We start from the raw sequence: 19,868 nt of genomic DNA on the forward strand, positions 1-19,868 counted from the left end.
GTCATGGAACAGGTGATCTTGAGTGCTATCATGAAGCACATGCAAGAGAACAAGGTGATCAGGCCCAATCAACATGAGTCCACAAAAGGCAGGTCCTGCCAAACTAATCCGATCGCCTTCTATGACAAAGTGACTCGACTACTGGATGGGGGAAAAGGCTGTGGATGTAGTCTTCTTGGACTTCAGTAAAGCCTTTGACACAGTTTCTCACAACATTCTGCTTCAGAAACTGTCAGCCTCTGGCCTGGACAGGTGCACACTCTCCTGGCTTGAAAACTGGTTGGTTCGCCGGGCCCAGAGAGTGGTGGTAAATGGAGTTAACTCCAGCTGGAGGCCAGTTACAAGTCAGGTTCCCCAGGGCTCGGTACTGGATCCAGCTCTGTTCAATGTCTTTATCAATGACCTGGACGAAGGCATTGAGTGCACCCTTAGCAAGTCTGCAGATGATGCTAAGCTGGGCAGAAGCGTGGATCTGACCGAGGGTAGGGAGGCTCTGCAAAGGGACCTGAACAGGCTGGACCGCTGGGCTGAGGCCAATGGCATGAGGTTCAACAAGGCTAAATGCTGGGTCCTGTACTTGGGGCACAACAACCCTATGCAGAGCTACAGAGTAGGAGAAGTCTGGCTAGAAAGCTGCCCAGAGGAGAAGGCCAATGGCATCTTGGCTTGTATCAGAAATGGCGTGACCAGCAGGTTCAGGGAGGTTATTCTCCCTCTGTACTCAGCACTGGTGAGACCGCACCTTGAGTACTGTGTTCAGTTCTGGGCCTCTCAGCACAAGAAGAATGTTGAGGCTCTGGAGAGTGTCCAGAGAAGAGCAACGAAGCTGGTAAAGGGGCTGGAGAACAAGTCTTACGAGGTGTGGCTGAGAGAGCTGGGGTTGTTTAGCCTGGAGAAGAGGAGGCTGAGGGGAGACCTTATTGCTCTCTACAGCTACCTGAAAGGAGGTTGTGGAGAGAAGGGAGCTGGCCTTTTCTCCCAAATGACAGGGAACAGGATAAGGGGGAATGGCCTGAAGCTCCGCCAGGGGAGGTTCAGGCTGGACATCAGGAAAAAATTTTTCATGGAAAGGGTCATTGGGCACTGGAATAGGCTGCCCAGGGAGGTGGTTGAGTCACCTTCCCTGGAGGTGCTTAAGGGACAGGTGGATGAGGTGCTGAGGGGCATGGTTTAGGGAGTGTTAGGAATGGTTGGACTCAATGACCCAGTGGGTCCCTTCCAACTTAGTGATTCTATGATTCCATAAATGTCATACTCTGTAGAGCTGAGGGGTCACAAGGGTCAAGCCCTCTTCTTAAGACAGCAAGGATCTCACCCATTCTTCTGCCCCCTGATCTGGAATCCATGTGTCCCTGAATCCAGCTTCCACCTGCTGCTGAGTCTAGCCTGAGACCCTTCCCTACACCTGCTTTGCAGCATCTGTGGTGACAGTCACTTGCAGGATGGTTCAATTTTGCATATATTTTACTATTTCCTCATTGCTATTATTATTTACCTAATTATTGTTAGTTTCATTGAAGCTGTTTTAATTTCCAATTCAACTGTTTCCCTCATTTGCAGCGTTAATTTCAAAAAAGGCTCCAAAATAAGATGCCAAAAGGAAGCTGCTACTCACAATCATATACAGACCACAGCAGAAGGAAACCAACAGCACAAATGCCATGCCACAACTATATTCAGGAAGTCAGACATTTTCTGAGGATAAGTGGATATATCGAAAATCTTCAGTTAAAATTCTCATATCCACAATCTTGTTTGTCAACAACAATTTAAGATCTTTCTGTAATAAAACTACTTGCAGAGGTAAAAATTGGTTAACAGTGAAACTTAACATTTGTCTCTTAACGTCAGTACAAACAAATGTTAAAGACAAAACCCAAACCTTTGATTTAAAAGCAAGAAAATCTACTCAATTTGAAGCCAAGATCACCTCCAGCCCAGAAAAAATAGGTATTATTCTATTTTTATTATGATCAGAAATGCAACATTTTCAAGATTGTAGGCATTTTTATTAAAGCTACTGTACTAAATCCAACAGTTTCACAAGATTTGGGCCTCTGCACAAGTGATATGCATGCAAGCACAGTATAAAAAGACAACCATTTAGTACAGGAATACAGAACTCTTTTGTTTGTCTCAACATACTAGTTTAAAGCAAGCAATGATTTATGTAACAAAAAAACCAGGTTCTAGAGAAGAGGATGAAATATAGCAAAGATATGCAACTCCCACCCTACAACATTAATACAGTACCTGGGCGCTGAATCTGTGAACATCATCAGAGGCACTGACTAGATCAATGGAAGACATGGAGGAAGAGCGACTATAGGGCTACCAGAGACAGACAAAGAAAAAACCAAGTAATCAGAACAAAGGCACAACAGAGCATTCAGTACCAACTTGCAAGCACAAGATAATGAAGAAAAGGAAAACAAAAGCACCATAAGCAGCAAGCACAGCAGCAAATGCTGATTTCATGCACCTATTATGTATTATGCTCCCACTGTGGCACTCGGAGGAGCTTAGTGTTTCTAGTAACACTAGGTCAATCGATCCTAATACAAAAGGTTGTGTTTTTTTAATATAAAACAAATTAATTTTGGTGAAAACACTGAAGCTAGCAAGCTGGGATTTTTCCTTAATTATTTAACTGACCATTTTGATGCAACTAGATACTATTTACTTCTAAATAGATACTCAAATCAGTATTTTTTGAGACAAAAGAGTCCTCCTCCAATTCAAGCTACTTCTTTTAAAAATGAGTAAGCCATTAAAAGTTACTAGAAACACCTAAAAAAAATCTCACCATAGGTCAAGCCCATTATTCAGAGGAGATAACGGGAAATATTTTACCTTTTGGACAAATCGATGAGTTCCCACAGCAGAATAAGCATCTCCTGAAGGTAAGGATGTTGGCCAGTGTAATCTGACCTTTTCACTTTGGGACTGCAACAAAATAGGTTTAATTATTAGTAGTCAGCTGCTAATGAGTGGACTACGAAACAGAGTGAGTCATCCTCACATCTACCTAGTAGCTACAGCAACTAATGCTGTCCGTGACAGGCATGAAGCTGTCATCCTGCTGGAATTCTCAGTGAAATCCTGAAGACTGAATTGATTTATACCTCAAGGTGTATTTCTGAGCTAGAAGGATCATGAGCATGAAGGATCCACGTAGTAGTACAGTTACTCAAAACTTTTACTGTGTATGTGAAGAAGCAAAAATAGGTAAACTCTGTTGGGTACTCTATGTCCACTAGAAAGTCTTAATTCTTAACCAAGTCACTGTATTGACTATATTCAAAAGCCTAAACCCTTTTAAGACAAAGGATGCACCACTTCATTATTGCCTCTTATTTTATGTAATGCTATATATTCTCATACTCTACCTGTTTCCTCACATGCATCTTAGCCCTTTCTGATCCCTGTCATGGATGTATATATTCAAGAAATGAGTCTGAGAAGTAGCCATAGAGTACAGAATTTTAAAATAAAAGCAACACCAGTAGACCTACATCTCTCCTATTTCACATACTGAAAAGTTTCAAAAGAAACTTCAGAGCAATAACTAGGTTTTGAGAAACAGCTGCAGTGTTTGATATTCTTAGTTGCACGCGGTACCAGTTAGATACAAAGGTAAGTTTTATACAGGACACTTTTTTAGGAATTAGAAACTAGAGACATTCAATTAGCTTAACACTTACACTATCCCTTTTTACACAAGCTGTGAAGTCACTTTCTCTATCTTAGTGTTAAGCAACAATATGTAACTGTAAAAACATTAATTCCCCATACCAGTGCCTAAATTTAAGTCACAGAGGTGTCCCACAGAGTGCCCATCATCAAGTATCAATACCTGTTCTTCCATTTTATCCTGTCTATCAAGAGCAGCTTCAACAGCATCGAAGAATTCTTCTTCATTAATCAGACTATTAGGACCCTCCTAGGGTACAAAAAAAAAAAATCCCTACTTCAACATTTTCGAGACATTAGAGTTCCACTTAAGTTTAATATTAGAAATACATTATGCATATAACTGTTGGAAGCAAATTTCTTCTACAAGTCTCAAATATTTTCAACAATATTCTTTTATTACAATTCCTCTGAAATCCTACTTGTTAAAGGAAGTTGCTCCCTCTAATTGCAATTTAGGCACAGTTACATGACTAAAAAAACCTCCGGAAATTTAGTAATACTGTCAATATGCTTTTGTGTTCCCTGAAAAGTGTTTACAATGTGTCACCAAAGTAAACATAGTAACGATTGTTCAGTTAGGCTCCTTCCAAGTATTCCAGTGCCTGATGGAATACTGATTCATATAGTGCTCAAAACATAAGAGAAGACAAAATTCTGGGAATGTCTATTGAAAATTCTTGGAAAGACTAGTTTAACACTAAACAGCAGGTACAGCTGAGTCAATTATTAAAAACTCTCATCTAAGTAAAATGCTCAATTCAGAAAAACAGGTTTACTGTCTTTACTGTATTGTAAAACAAGCTGGTCCATGAAATTACAAAAACTGTCTTTACAACAGGGGTACCTGGGAGAAGCAGCTGGGTTCATAACCAGGTAGACAAAGCCCATCTTCCAATCCATCTCTTGCTTTTACAGTGTATGCCAGAGAACCTAAGCTCAAATATCTTTTATGTATCTCAATATACTAGTACTATTTCTCAGACTATGATTTGTAAGTAGAAATAGAGTAATGTGCATAAAAGGGTCAAGTTTTTTAAAAATACACAAGCTGCATTATAGGTGCATTAGCTTACACTATTTTTCAGAAAGTGGCTTAACCATCTTAGAATTTGACTATGTATCTCACTGAGAAGGAAGCTGCTGAAATACGCAATGTAACAGATGACAGGAACAAAATCACTGAATTTGTCAAAATGAAATTTTAAGAGGCAGTGACAAGCTAAAAATAAATTCAAGTTAAACTTCTGATTCTAGCACTGCCCCTGCAGTTCAGGGTTTTTGTATTTCCTTTTACACATCTATACAGCTGAACCACTGAAAATGGAAAGCATAGAACTATTGCATATAAGCATTATCAAACATACAAGAAAAAGAAAAAAAAATCAGCAGAAATATCTGCAAGCAAAATGCTTTAGACAAAAGCAGAACATGGAAGCCTAAGGCGAAGACAGACTTCCATTCTCAAGAATTTAAGGACAGACTCTTCATACAGTTTCAGTTTCCAAGGCAGAAAAACAAGTGGCGTGAACACACTTGCTCAAACCAAACACTTCAATTTACACATCTCTTTCCACAGCTTGAGAAACAAACCAATTTTTAAAAGTCACAGCATTTTTAAAAACTTCAAAAGCGGAATTTCTACCTCATAGTCTGGCCCTCCAAAGTGGGACTTCTTCTTCAGTTCAGTCACAGCATTTTTGTATGCTTCTTCAGTTCTTCTCCTCTTCTCTATCTCCTGTAAAATTATGAGATCATTTGATGCAGGGAGAATGCACTGACTGATAATAGTCATGCCTTGACATGAGCATCTCCTTGACACAGATGCTCAAGCAGTGACAAAAAAGGGTGTAAAGTAAGACTAGTAACAAGCTAACTGGTTGAATGTGATGAGATACTCGTGAGTCTCAGCATGTAAGTCTGTATGTAAAATGAGCTGTCATAGGATCAAAGTCAAATATTTTGTGATCTCCACGCAGACACTAACAACATCATTCTCCTATAATAGGTGTTTGACTGTACTAGAGCCACTGACAATGTCTGTATCACTGGATAATTTGAATAAAAAAGTAGGAATACCAGAATCAGATTAAATCTAATATTTCCTCTCCAAATTCAACATATTGCCAGATATTCTTCGTGAAAAAGCTATGAACACTTCTGAAATTATGGCAGAATTCGGATTTAATACACAAGATGTTTCCCTGTCTCCATTTTAGAATCACTTCAGGTGGAAGAAAAGTTAAATCTCACAGGTGACCACTGAGCACCACACACTACTTCTTGCAGACATGAGTTTAATTATTCAGCAACCCAACTTGAACTATAAAGATTCAACTGGCAGAGAAAGGCTGAGTATTACAAATGGGAATTTGGTGGTATCATTCACGCTGGAACATTTTCCAGTTTCTAAAGAAAAGCTCAAAAAGGAATACAACAGTTTTGATGTAACACAAAGTAGTACAGTTTTTCACAAGAAAATTCTTAGGAAATAACCCAGCATCTACGTGAAGACACTGTCATCTTTAACTCTGAACATAGGCTTTTCTGTTCAGAAACAATCACAAACAGGCAATAACTGCTATTGCTTACATTTACCAAAAGTTAGCATATTTGTCTTTTTTGAAAGTAACTGGAGAGTTCAGAAGATATACACAGGTCATGCTTTATACAAGTCATTGAGAACAAACACAGAAGTTTTACCAGAACACTTGGTATGAAAAGGCACAACACCAAATCAAAACAACTCATCCTCCTGCTTGCTCCAAATCCCCACACTTTCTGTATTTAACTCTGCAAATCAGTGGTAATTCAAGTGTCAAAAGGCAACTCTCCAAATCTGCCAGCTTCTCGTGGCAACATCATTAAATAAGGCAGAAACTGGGAAGTTGAATGCAGTTAAGACTGAATGCGCAGCAGAAAAATTACCGGCATATTAAAACTCAGTAAAATTTAACGGGACATTTCAGTTACAATTGTCTATGGTGAGCAAGGTAAGTTACCTTAACTTGTTAATCTTAAGGTAAAATTCAATGTACAGAAGATAAGCTTGCTCATTAATAACAATCAGTAAGACCAAAGGTAACAAGAACAGAAAAATGCTGCTGTAGTCAAAAGAACAAGAGAATCTTCACAAGGATTTTCTTGCAAACAAAACAATGAACCAAATACTGGAGATTAAATCCTTTTCTTATTTATCAATTTTAAGAGAGGTCTACTTTAAAACACATTAAAGAGCATCACACTGGAAAATACACTGGAAAAATAAGAAGTCATGTTCAAGATCTTAATTCCAAAGAGTAAAAGGCTGAAAGCAGTAGTTGTAACTACAATTACTTTTAGATAATACTACAGGCTTTTGTATTGATTTTATTCTGGCCACCTGACTCTTTGGTAACAAAGAAAACTAAATATAGAATTCTAAAATTATTGTGAAGTGCATTATTTTAGCAGTCTCAAAACCAAAAAGATGTTTTTATAATAATTTCTTGTTTTCAAAGGTTTAGAAATAGTTTCCAACCTTCTATATGTAACTTAAAATCCTTTATTTTATTTAAAAACGGGGTTATAGAGAAAGATACTACTTAACACTTTACTCCTCTCTTGTCAAACTGTGCTCATATCCAGATTCAACAGTCTATTGAACTTGACCCTTTTTATATGAGAAGTTTCTTAGGACAGCTAGTTCAGACAAATCTACTTTGCAACTTCAGGCTAAGCTAGCCCTCTACAAGATGGAGACTGTATAATTCCATGAGGTATCACAACTTTTATGACCTTTCTGTGCTGCTGTTAAGTAAAAGGCTGTTCTGAAGCTAGTGTTTTGAGAATGCTGGAGAAGAATGGAGAGTGACCTGATTACAGTGGCCCTTGTACTACTTGTAAAACACTAATTGATTTTAGCCACTGACACGAGATCTTATTCTTCCCATGACACACCTGCACAATGCAGAGCCAGCTGTGTGAATTTGCTGACAAGCAAAGGACAAACTTGATGATGCCCCTTTCAACTCTAAAAGTTTTTTTTACAGCCAGCAGAATTAAAAGGAGCTCTACAGCCCTCCCAGCTAGAACATAAATACCAACAGCTTCCCAATTTCATGTAATTGTTCCCTCTAATCTCTCTTACAGAAGGTATTCTGAACTTCAATATCGCACAGTATTTACTTTCATTTCAGAGCTTTTTACCCATTTATCCAAAAGTACAAAGATCAATGCCTTTCTCCTCCCACGTGTATTTATCAGATCACAGAGCAATGTTTTTTCCTCAGGCTCATAGTTATAGAAGATATTCTCATAAAGCCATGTTTAACCACTAAAGGAACAAGAAAAACAAAAGCAGCTCTGGAACAGTGTTAGCAGAAGTCTGAATAAAGTCAACTCCTGCCTTTAAGGGTGTAGTCGTCAAGGTGTTGGTCATGGGGAACTACAGGGATGGCCTCTGTGGGAGGAGGCCAGGGGCTGTCCTGTGTCAGACAGCATGGTTCTAGCCAGCTCTGAAACACACCCACTGCTGGACACAGCTACGCCTATCTACAATGTGTGCAGCACCTCCCTGAAAATGTATTTAAGAACAAAAAATGCTCCATGAAGCAAGGAACATGGAACAAAAGGTGAGAAACAACGTAAGAGACACCAAGGCCAGAGCAGAAGGAGCAGCGGCAGGGCAGAGAACACATCCACACTGCAGCCCATCAAGGACTCCGCACTAGAGCAGAGGAACATTTCCTGAAAGAACCATACCCCATCCAGGACACGCACTGCAGCAGATTTTTCCAAAAAGGACTGCCCCCATGGACAGCACCTGCACTGGTGCAGGGAAAAAATGTGAGGAGGAAGCAGTGGCAGAGTTTAGGTCTTTTGTTCTGACTGCAACCTCACATTCCTCACCCTCCACTGCTTGTGGTTAGCAAGCAGTGGGTAGAGGAGTCTGAAGAGAAATGAAGTTGAGCTTGGCAAGTGGAGGAAGAAAGCTGTTTTGGTGTTTGCCTTTTTATTTCCCATTAACTGGATCTATTTTAAATCAGCAAACTGATTTTCCCCAAATCAAGAATGATCTGCCACAACAAGAACCAGTAAACAATCTCCCTGTCTTTCTCTTGACCTATGAGCTTTCTCATCCTACTTTTTCCCCTCATCCTGCTGGATGAGGGGTGAGCAGCTGGGTAGGCATTTGGCTGTTAGACAAAGCTAGCCCATCACAACTGTACCTTATTTAATTAAATAAAAATATCTTCTTCCAAAAGGCTAGCAGTTAGAGGAATACAAATAAAAGGTAAATATTTTATATTAAAACTAAATTCTGCCATATGTAAACTCCAGAAAATGTCACCAACAAATGTGCCTTTAAAAAAGTTGAGTCTACCAAAGCAGAGCAACTTAAAACCTCCAAGATTTTAGAAGCTTTTGCTATTTTAATTTCTGGGAAAAAAGAAGTCCAAATAAGGTTGTGACCCCCTTCAAAACCTATTTACTCATTCTGTATAAGGTAACAGTCACATGAAAACAAAAGTGAAATTTAGGTTTGAATTTGTAAACCGCATGCAGCTAGAAACAAGTGCTCTAAACTTAGTCCACAGAAGAGAGTCACAAATAAACTAATTCAAATTCCACGTTAACGTATTATTCTTTATTTACATATAGTAACCTAGGAACAAGAAAAATTCACTTCATCCATGCTGTAAGCAAGGTCTGATCACCAATAACGAACTGTCTATGCTCAGCGCCTAGAGAGAGAAGGCTAACAGTAGCCTTCTAATACCTCCAGGAAATTCAACAAAACTGAACCAGACTCTTCACAGTGGTCCACAGTAGAAGGATGACAAACAACAGGCAGACATTGGAATAAGAGTTACTCCAGCTAGACATAAGGAAACACATTTTCGCTATAACAGCTTGGAAAAGAAAGACTGTGATGAATAATATTACTATATCCCCAGCCCGGCTTTAACATTTTATAGGAGTAATAACGAAAGCACCTAAAATACTCTACATAAAAATAAAATAAAAACTTGGAATAAAAAATTTAGTAACAGCTCATTTGAAATTTTTTCAGCTAAAGAAACACCTTTTTATCAATGAAATAAAAGTTATCTTACCTTATCTAGCCTTTTTTGCCAGCTTTCTTCACGTTTTACCATGAGTTCAATACAATGAGATAGTGTAGCAAGGATTCCAGCAGTGGTTGCCTTGAAAGTTATAGCTTCTCCTTTAAAGTCTATGCCATTAATTCCTTTGGGTGTCACATGTGGAAACACTAAAAACAAACACACAATATTTACTGATAGCTGCCTTGAATTCAAATGAGCATTTTACACATATACTTTATATTACAACTGTTTGAAGAAAATAGACTTGCTAGAAAGTTGATTTAAAAATAAAAATCAAGAGGGTTAATAATTTTCAGCTATCCACAGGATAAGGAAAGATTCAAAAGGAGGAACACATCCCCTTCAGCTTCATCTTGCTTTACTGTATTTCAAGCCTGCTTATGCTGTATTACTCTGGGCTCTGCAAATCATGTGGGCGGAGGGAGTGGTAATACTTTGTAACAATAGCAGTTTGACAGCTTGAAGTGCAGCTTAATTAACAGAGCAACCTTAAAACGTATCTGATACATCGTTAAGAAAAGAACAATTTCGAAATGCAATCAAACCCAAAATGCAACATTCGAGGTTGCTTTAAGAAGGTAATTATAGATTTAAAGTCAGGGTAAAAAGGTATGATATAAGATAGAAGTATCAAATCTGTTGAATTATCCAAGTACTGTGGGTTTCACAATTCCAACAACTACTACATGCTGCCAACCAAGCCATCTGTTGCTAAGGCTATTTAAACAAGTCACTTAAAATGTGTGACAAAACCCCTACTGATTATATGTCAAACTCATATGTAGGTTGACATATTAACAAATCAAACACTACACATTAATGTCAGAAAATATTAGAAAGCACAAGAAACATCCATGTTCAAGCCCAGTGTGCCCAGCAAGTCAAAGTAACTTCTGCTATGCCATGGAGAAAGTTAATGACATCACCTAGCTGGATATCACTTCCCTCCCAAGTCTGTCAGTAGGTCTGCTATAGTTTAAAAAGTATAAATATTTTGAAAGTTTATCCAATATTTGTGTACAACAGCAAAGCAGAGCTTTCAGCAGCTCAGTTCTGGTAGAGAAGAGAAATGCAATTACTGTTCTCTAATGGTAGAGCAGAGTATCTGCACTTCAGAAACAAAAATTAACTACCACAAATTCTTGAGCATGTCTCTGGAGGCTTTATACATCCTCCTTTCAGAAGGAATCAAACTATTTTTCAAACACACGATCGCAGACTGCACACTGCTTCCAGTACCTCAAATAAGCATATAAACTACAGGTAGAATACAGATTATTTTATTTCATGTTAATCAAGAGTGCTCCCTAAGAAGTAAAGATGAAGAGGACTGGAGAAAAAAGGAAATTAAAAGAAAGAAAAATCTGTTTCAGAAACAATAATGAGAAGAGCAGCTCTCCCTCCCCCTAACAGCTGCAGAGGGAACACGGAGGAGGCAGAGACTGAAAGTGGTACAGCTCACAGGGAGGCAATGCCACCAATTCACTGAGAATAATAAAAATTACAGAAGAGCTTCACCCAAAAGACTTAACAACTGAAAAATATGGTTTATACTAGTAATTTCTCCTAGAAACATACTGTGTTCATGTGGAGGCTTACCAGCACAGCTATAACGCATACAGATGTTATTGTTCTTCCAAGTTTGCAACATGCTAGACACGCTTAAGAAACTACTACTGGCTGCAACACTAAAATAATTTCAGAACTCTCTATGGTTGATTGAAAGGGAGATGCAGCAAGCAGCTTCACTCCCTACAAACAAGACAGCTTTTATTTCTGTATATCTTTAGGTCTCAGAAACAGCTCATTAGTTCTTCCAGTTTTGGTCATCATATATTTTAAGTTGTTTATTAATGACTACTCTCGAAGTAGCAGTGATATATGCAGAGCTTACAGTTCTGACACCAGTGGCCGTAGCTCCTACCAGCCATTACAATTCTAGGCAAAACCAAATTTGCTGCAGAAAGATGCAAAACCTGTTCCTTTGATGAGACTGTCACTCAGTAAATACCTTATGATGGTTGGAAGCATTGATTCATTCCTAATCACACGACACATTTGTCTTCCTGAAATATGTCAGAAGATGACCTCAAGCCTCCTTTCAATAACAGCTGAACTTCAGCACATTAGAAACATTTGTCAGAAATACTATTTGGAGAGCCTGGACATCTTTCCTACTCCTTTTTTTTTGTCTTTTTTGCATGCCAGTTACAAAATTGTTTCAAAATGAAATCTGGCATTAGGAGATATATATGGTTCAAGGTGAAGGCTAATAGGATGTGCTCTTACCACTGCAACTACTCTTGCAGCTTGGGGATGAAACTCCATGCAGCTAATTGAAAAAAAAGCAGCAGGATGTTTTCCCCCTACTTTAATTTAAATTTAAACATGTTCCAAGTGGTTCCTTTTTAATGATCCTGTCTTGTAAGCAGTTTGTTTTACTTCTAATTTGTTTTCTCAACAAATTCAGGCTTTAGCCTTCAGTACCTCTTTAGCCCCTTCTCCCCTACACCTGTGTCAGTTAGAATAGGTCAGTTTTCCCTTTCCTAAGGTTCTGTTTGTAACACTTGCCCGAATGTTCCAAATATCACATTTGATCAAATCTGTTTTCAAGAGAAACAGAAAACTATTTTGAATACAGTAGAAAAACGTTCCTCTACCTTTCCCATTTTATGCCACAATACCACCTTATGTCACTAAACTATTCCTAAGTAAAAAAGAAATGGTTGGTTGCATGACTCATTTATGGCTACCTCCTGTTGTTGATCTCTGTGGATAGCAGTAGGATCAATATGATTAGTTTTCTTCTAAGAATAACTCCATTATTTCAGCAATACGTTGGTGAATTTTCTTCCATTCAAAGTACAAAAAGCAAGCATAAATCTCACTGTATTTCACACCAAATTTCTCTCCTTCACCCTCTGTACTATTTCCTTCTTCATAGTTCTAGTACAAAAACGCCTTCAATTTCCAAAGAGATTCCTTAAGTAGGTTTCACCTGCCCTTCCTATTCTTACATAATTTAAATCCAAGTCTGCTCCTTTTCCTGAGCAGACAGATGGGAACACTTCCTGATCAAGATTCTTCATTCTTAAAATGTAAAATCCCCATGGGTAAATACGCATCAGTCAGACTCTCCCTTACTGTCTTACACAAATGGTTGCTGTTCCAGTAACCAGATTTTTTAACTGGAAGAGTCCAGCGAATTTAAATACTATCATAGTATTCTTCCTGGAGAGCACAGAAAAGAAAATGCTTCCCTATCCAAAACGTCTTCTTTACAGTAGCACACAGATCTCTATAGTCATGTTAATTTTCTCCTCCCACCCAGGGACTATGCAGAAGGGAATAAATTTCAAAAGGCAGTGTAAATATGGTCCCTTAAGTCAGCTTAAATCTAATTTAGATTTGATCATTAGGTCAGTACACTAGAGTCTTGAACAGTAGCCCCAAACACTCCTCCTTATCATAGCAGACTAAATGCAAGGTTGAACCTATGCTTCTCATGTCTTGGAGCACTGACTGCAGAACACGTCTAGAACAAACAGCCAACCACTTCTCAGCTAACACTTAAAAATGTTGTTCCAGTCCTTCCAGGAATGGATGGAGACTTCAACAAGGGAGCCTGAAATTTAAGAAACCAAAGATTCTTAACAGTTGCTCTGAGGCTAATCTCTAAAAAAGCGTGAAGTTGAAGATAAATCTTTCATTGCCAGTTAGTTTGAGTAGGTTTTTTGCCCAATACACATACACAACCTGAGACATCTACTTCCTTACCACATCACTTAAAACTTCTAATTCCACTTTACAACAGAGACTCCAATTTCTCATTTCTAATCCAGCTTTCCAGCACTCAGCTACTAAATATTTAACAGATTTATTGCTTTGAAATCAAACTTAGGCACACAAAAGCTAAAATGGAGATAAAACTTTTCATAGAAATAATTGATGGAGAGTAAATTTAATGGAATTGGGAATCATAACGACTGGCATTGTAAGTTTTGCAATAAGCAAGGGGTTGTAGAAATTATCTGTAGTTAGCTATAGTGAGTTTATATACATGTACCCATAATGCATATCAATCTCTTAGCACGTAACTTCCCACTGACTCAATACAAAAACTTTTTACAACGGGAATATGGAAAACACTTAAAATTCCTGTTAGACAAGTAATGAAAAAAACAAAGTCACTTCACATTTAAGTGTTCTCAGATGACCAGATGTACTAAAAATATAGACTTTCCTAGTGACATTCCTCATACTGTATGTGTATATATAGCAGATACGCTAGAAGAATGTAGATAAATGTTTGAAAGGTAAATTAAGCTGAAACTCCTACATGATCCTCCAAGAATTAAGTTTGACAAAGCCCTCTCTTTCAAAATGAGTCATGCAGTAGAATTACATTCTCATTTAAAGGAGGCTTTTTAATTCTTCTGAAATTTGTTCAGACTTAACAGCCCTCAAAAACTGGAATCTTACAGGGATAACAGTGTTAATGGAACGGTGCACTTGCTTACAGGTGAGTATTGCAAGCTTCTTTACTTTTTGTGGTAAGTGGCAAGAAGGATTTACCCAGAACTACAGAGTTATATGCTACTTAACCTCTGAAATCAGCATTATGATTCCTCAGTAGAGCAAGCACTTTATATAATAAAAAAAAAATCTACTCACAGGATTAATTCTTTAAATATCCTGAAATCTTCTATTTCCTTTCCTCTAAGTTATTGCTGTACTCTAGAAAGAGCACTTAAATATAGCAAGGGAAGATGTAACACAGAGATGAAAACAATTAAAAAAGAAAACAGAAAACAGAGATAAGGCTTATTTTGCCTATATATTTTCCAGGTTCTTGATGAAAGTGTCTATTAAAACACTTTTGGCAAGTACTTTGGGAACCACTGTAAGATCTGAAACTGGAGATAGAGCAATCTCAAAGTTCTGTGAATCTAAGTCTAAGAAATATATTAGGACTAACTGAATTGTCAACATCTAAAAAACAAAAATAAAATCATTCAAATCAAAAGAAGGTCTAAGAAAGCAGACAGATTTTAAATTCATACACCACTTCTAGATTTCTAGAACAGCAAGACTTGCATGAACATTTTCACATTTAGGTGAATGCAATGAGTATAATAACTAGATTAAGATTAAAAATCAGAATTCCATTTATCATAACAATGGAAAATACAGTAAAAAAATGCTAAAACTATGATGAGTGAGAACCAGTAACAGTGTTGGTTTAACCTTTATATAACTATCGAACTTGGAAAAAACACACTGGGACATACCTAATCAGAAAAAGCACCATGCTTCACACCTACTTCAAGCAGGTGCCACTTCTAAGAAAACTGCAATTACCTGTTACAAAGCTCAGCTTGCAATACCTGAATGATGCAGTTGTTTCAACAGAATTTTGTAGTGAAAACGGCTCTGCACACAGAATAGGAAATTCCAGCTTGAAATGCTTGCATTAGCATTTGTGTAAATTAATAACTCGAAATCACGAAAACCAGCTAATGAATGACAACATGAATGTAATCTGAATAACATCTAAATAACCATTCTTTTAATTTTCTGCTTAGAAAAGAGCATAAATAGCCATCTCATACAGGCTTATCACACCATTCATATGAATTTTCAGTGAAAAAGTTGGGACACTTACGTTTTTCCTTACTGCTGTTACTGTTATGTAAAAAATCCCCGTCAGAACGCATTGCAGGGAAATCATCTTCATCATCTTCTACCACTAAATTTGAGAGAGACTGTGTTACAGAACTGAGAAACATTTTCCAATTCTTTAGTGTGAAAGGAAGAATTAAGAGCATCTTCATTCATGGCTAAGCAGCATTTAAGATTTTCTCTATAATAAACAGTCATGAACCACCCACCTCCCCTTTTTTTTAACCCACAACCTCTATCTGACCTCTATTACTGTCAGAAACCATCAGGAGAATTACATTTGCTCAGTGCTGAAGTTTAGCAGCCAATTTTATGGTGAGAACAACATTATTTTGGTGTTATAATTGGATAAGCAAGAAGCAGAGACTCAGCAGCTAGCTACTCTTCCAAAGTATGCAAAGAAGTGGAACTGAACTTGTCTTTTGTTGTCCTAATACTAAGAGTTCTGGGCTGTGAGAACAAACCTGGGGATGAATATAAATGCCTCAGGACAGTGCATGGATATGGAAACAAGCTGTGCTCTGAGAGGAGCAAATCAGACGTATGTTGACATCTATACCTGAGTCCACTAGGGCCTCAACTGTGCACCGACTGCTCTAGTTCCAGCCAATACATCTCAGAAGCACTCACTATAGCAGCACTGTTGCCTTTTCAACAGAATGTATTACTTCTAGCAAAACTAATATCCTATCGTTGTTTTGAAATAAAAGGTAAAAGACACACTGATAAGCTAACTTGACTTATTCTTATAAGGGCAAACAGTGTTCTATAACATCAAATGTTTAAAAGAGTATTCCTTTTGTATAGTGGCAGCAACAAGTTAATATTAAGTTAAGCAGATTTTTAGGAGAATGCTACAGTAACTATTTCGAAGCCTATTACTGTGTAAAAAGCTAAATTCTGTGGAGCTGAGTTTTCAGTTTTCAGCTTTACCTTTATCCCTCTGGAGTTCATCTTTGGAAACTGCATCTGCGCAGGCATCAAAATATTTCTGCAAAGTATCAACTTGTCTACACAAGATGTCTCTAAAGGTTTCCATTTCTGCAAGCTTCTCACGTAAGCTATGGCCCTTCTGTAAATACAAGAGAAAAAAGTCTGAAATGCTTCTACATACTGAGCAATAGTTTAGTGCTTAAGTAAAAAATGCTCTGGATTTCTGCAGATACGAAGAACAAATTCAAGCACACTAAGAACACTATACCTATCTGCAGCCATGAAAATACTGTTAATCTTACAAGAACGTAAATGTCTGTATACAAATTTCCTTACTCATGTTGTCTACTGCTCTCAATTTTTCCTCAACTGCATCTGTTACCTTAGAGCATTCAACAAGCGTGACTTTGCAAGCTACCATCTTTTATGCCTATTTGCCTGAAAACAGTCAGCTCCAGTTTAAGATCTTTGTTCCAATCTTTACTCCTCTTTCTTGCGTAGCTTCTTTTCTGCTCTCCCAGAAGTCGAGTCCACTCAGGTTCATATGTTAAATAGTCATATGCGTGAGACAAGGAAAGCCATCACTTGTCAATGAGTATTAATCAAATTTATTAAGTCACAGAATCATCATTCCTTTTCATTTAGAGGTCCTGATATTCTGAGCAGCAAATTAAAAAATGTTAATAAATGCTTCCAGACTTGAATTGCTTGCCACTGGAATATAACACCGCAGTTTAAGAGACAGCTGCACAGAGGCATGAGAGATCTTCCTTTATGTGTTCATCTTCATATGTCGAATTACTAACACAGTAAACCACGTTTTGTATCTTTTCTGTAATTTTGTAAATGAGTCTTCATACGTTATTTCTTCTCCAGTTGTGCATGTTATTTATGCACCAGTACTAAGAAAACTTCATTCACTAACCTTAAACGAAGAGGTGGATGTTGCAGAGTATCCACTTGCTCCAGAAACAAGAGACACCATGGAGCCATGGCGTCGTAAACTTGACTCTGATGCATAGCCAGATTCAGTCTAAAAAAAAACAACCACACACAACAAGAAAGCTGAGGCTTTTAATAAAAAAGAAATTGTGAAAGCAAGATTAATGTAAATTCATCTGAAAACAGGCCATTTGTTTCTCGTGAGGAGGCAGTAAGGACTTAACTCAAATGCTGCCTTGAGGATGTCGATGTACCATCTGTAAAGTTACTACAAATCTATTCTTTGCTAGAATAATGATTTGCAAAAAATACTTATCTACAACCTATTAATTGTCCCCAAAAGAACAATGTAACATATATTAAAGGGTTCAAAAAAGGGACAATGTTCTATTATTTTGATTTATGTAATCCTTACCAAGCAATTTTCACATGGCATTCAAAAACCTACAGCACTCTACAACTAATCAGGGGATTAACACAGTTCAGTTTGAAGACAATCGGCCTCGAGTCATTTCTTCCAATCATTTAAACAGTGCCATTATACTTTTAAAAGTGACAGAATAGAGACCATAACCGCCCCGGACAATTATGGCTATCAAGTTTTCTTTTGCTTCTCCTGGGATTCTTTAGCAAAATCCCTTATAGGAGACTGAAATAATTTTTTTTTGGCAAAGAACAAGTCTACATAAATGAAAGCAAGATACTAAAAGCAAGAGGGAGAAGACAATAATAGTAACTAATAATGAAAAAGAAAGAAAAACACCTCTCAATTAAAATAACATTAAAAATACTAAGTTTGACAAATTTCCTCAGAAATTAAACAGAAGCAGATACTGAGGAACTGGAAGAATAATATTTTCCTGAAGGTTAATGTAAATGGCCTGTGAAGGACTTTTGATAGAAATAAATTCTGCAGCAGCACAGAAATTCAGATGGAGAAAGAGAAGAGACAAAAATGATACAGAACAAACAAGAAGCAAAAATTAAATTCTAGCTATTGTACTTTCTATGGAAAAAGTGGAAACCACACAGGCTTTGGGAAGGCAGGAGACCCAAATTAAGATCCAAATTTATGTTTTATTAAGAGTATTAAAAGTAAGAAGAAAGGACAAAACCTTTTTTGAAATGTTGTTTAAAACAGGATGATTTGGATAATGCAATGTGGATAATGCAATGGGGGACAAAGTATGAATGCTTGGGTTACAAAGGAGCAGTGGCAAAGAAACAATTTGAGAAATGAAGGCATGACTGAAAAGAAAAAGGAGTCCCAGAGATGTCAATGTAATTCCTGAAAGAAAAGGACTGAATAAGATTATCCAGCAAAACCATGCAAGGACCAGCCAAGAGTCAATCTCTAACCTACCCATTTAAAGAAGGAGGTGGAATACAAGAAAGCACTGAGGAAGCGTAAGACAAAACAGGCTGAATATCAGAAGCAGAAGTGGAGCTGAAAAATCAATGACCAAAAACTGCAAGTACAGTTAGAAAAAGGTACTCCAAAAGTCTTGTTAAAACAAGGCTAAGTGATCATCACTTAAAATAAAAAGGGCACTTGTAAATTTAAAAGATTTAAGGCACATCTTAAGTTCATCACTTCATTCTGCAAAAAAAATTAGAAATACTGCAACTTACCCGAACTACTAGAAGTTTACTTTTAATGACGTGTCAGATTGAAATGATAGAAGACAAAGCATAGTTTCCTTATTAAGTCATATGACAAGGTTCTTAAATTTAGTCATTCCTGGTATAAATCATGCAGTTAAAGCTATTTCATACTAAGCAAGAGTCCTAGAAAAATGGCTATGCAAGTGAAGCAACTACAGTGCTAAAAGCTCCATTCCTTAAGAATTAGTCCTAGTATTTGTTTTAAACCTTGGCTTTAAAATAGCTCTAGGAGTAGGCTTTTTGTAGGCATTGGATGCATGGGGCTTTTTTAAAATAGCAGTTTAAGTATTAAGCAGCATATCTGGCTTTGGTCACGTATTTGGGATGCTGGACCAGATTTTGAATTGCATTGCACTTCAGTGTGAAGACTGTACCTTAATTCACTAGGCTGTGATTTTAAGTTTAGCAAAAGTCAAATAAGGAAGCTTTGATGTTTGGGTTTTTTTTGCAAACACTCAAGTAAGAAGCAAAAGGTTTTGGCTCTAATGAAGCACGTAAAGCAATAAAAGGATTTTTAAAAGGACAAGTAAGTTTTAGGCATACAATTATGAATTTCATATTAGAAGCATTTAACGAGCGTAAACCTTAAAATAGCATGAGTCACACAACACTTTGAAGCACAAAACATCTCTTAAGATTTTCTCGAAATGCCAATCTAGAAAACCCTTCATTGTTTTACTAGTAAATTCAATGTTTATATAATATGCTACAAATATTAGGTGATTCTAAATGTGCTTTCACTACAGTCAGTTTGATGTGGGGGATTAATTTATCTCTAAGTTGTACACAGTAAAAAGAAGGTAAATTTTAATTTCAACAGGATATGCCTTAATAATGCCTAAA

General features: G+C 37.3%; 1 protein-coding gene across 3 annotated transcripts in view; it reads right to left on the reverse strand.

Moving 5' to 3' along the window:
* The window catches only part of CERT1 (ceramide transporter 1), a 73,969-nt gene that overhangs the window by 11,931 nt on the left and 42,170 nt on the right, over positions 1–19,868 (reverse strand). For 2 of the 3 annotated variants that reach the window (XM_054053379.1, XM_054053378.1), the window contains 8 exons: positions 17,344–17,451; positions 16,419–16,557; positions 15,469–15,552; positions 9,792–9,949; positions 5,339–5,431; positions 3,857–3,943; positions 2,854–2,946; positions 2,254–2,331 (listed from right to left, as the gene is read on the reverse strand). In XM_054053379.1, the coding sequence (XP_053909354.1) occupies positions 2,254–2,331; positions 2,854–2,946; positions 3,857–3,943; positions 5,339–5,431; positions 9,792–9,949; positions 15,469–15,552; positions 16,419–16,557; positions 17,344–17,451 (840 nt within the window). The remainder of the gene's footprint in view (positions 1–2,253; positions 2,332–2,853; positions 2,947–3,856; positions 3,944–5,338; positions 5,432–9,791; positions 9,950–15,468; positions 15,553–16,418; positions 16,558–17,343; positions 17,452–19,868) is intronic. The other variant, XM_009557646.2, reaches the window with a different exon arrangement.

The sequence above is a fragment of the Cuculus canorus genome, chromosome Z (genome assembly GCF_017976375.1).
Source record: "Cuculus canorus isolate bCucCan1 chromosome Z, bCucCan1.pri, whole genome shotgun sequence".
Classification (NCBI taxonomy): Eukaryota; Metazoa; Chordata; class Aves; order Cuculiformes; family Cuculidae; genus Cuculus; species Cuculus canorus.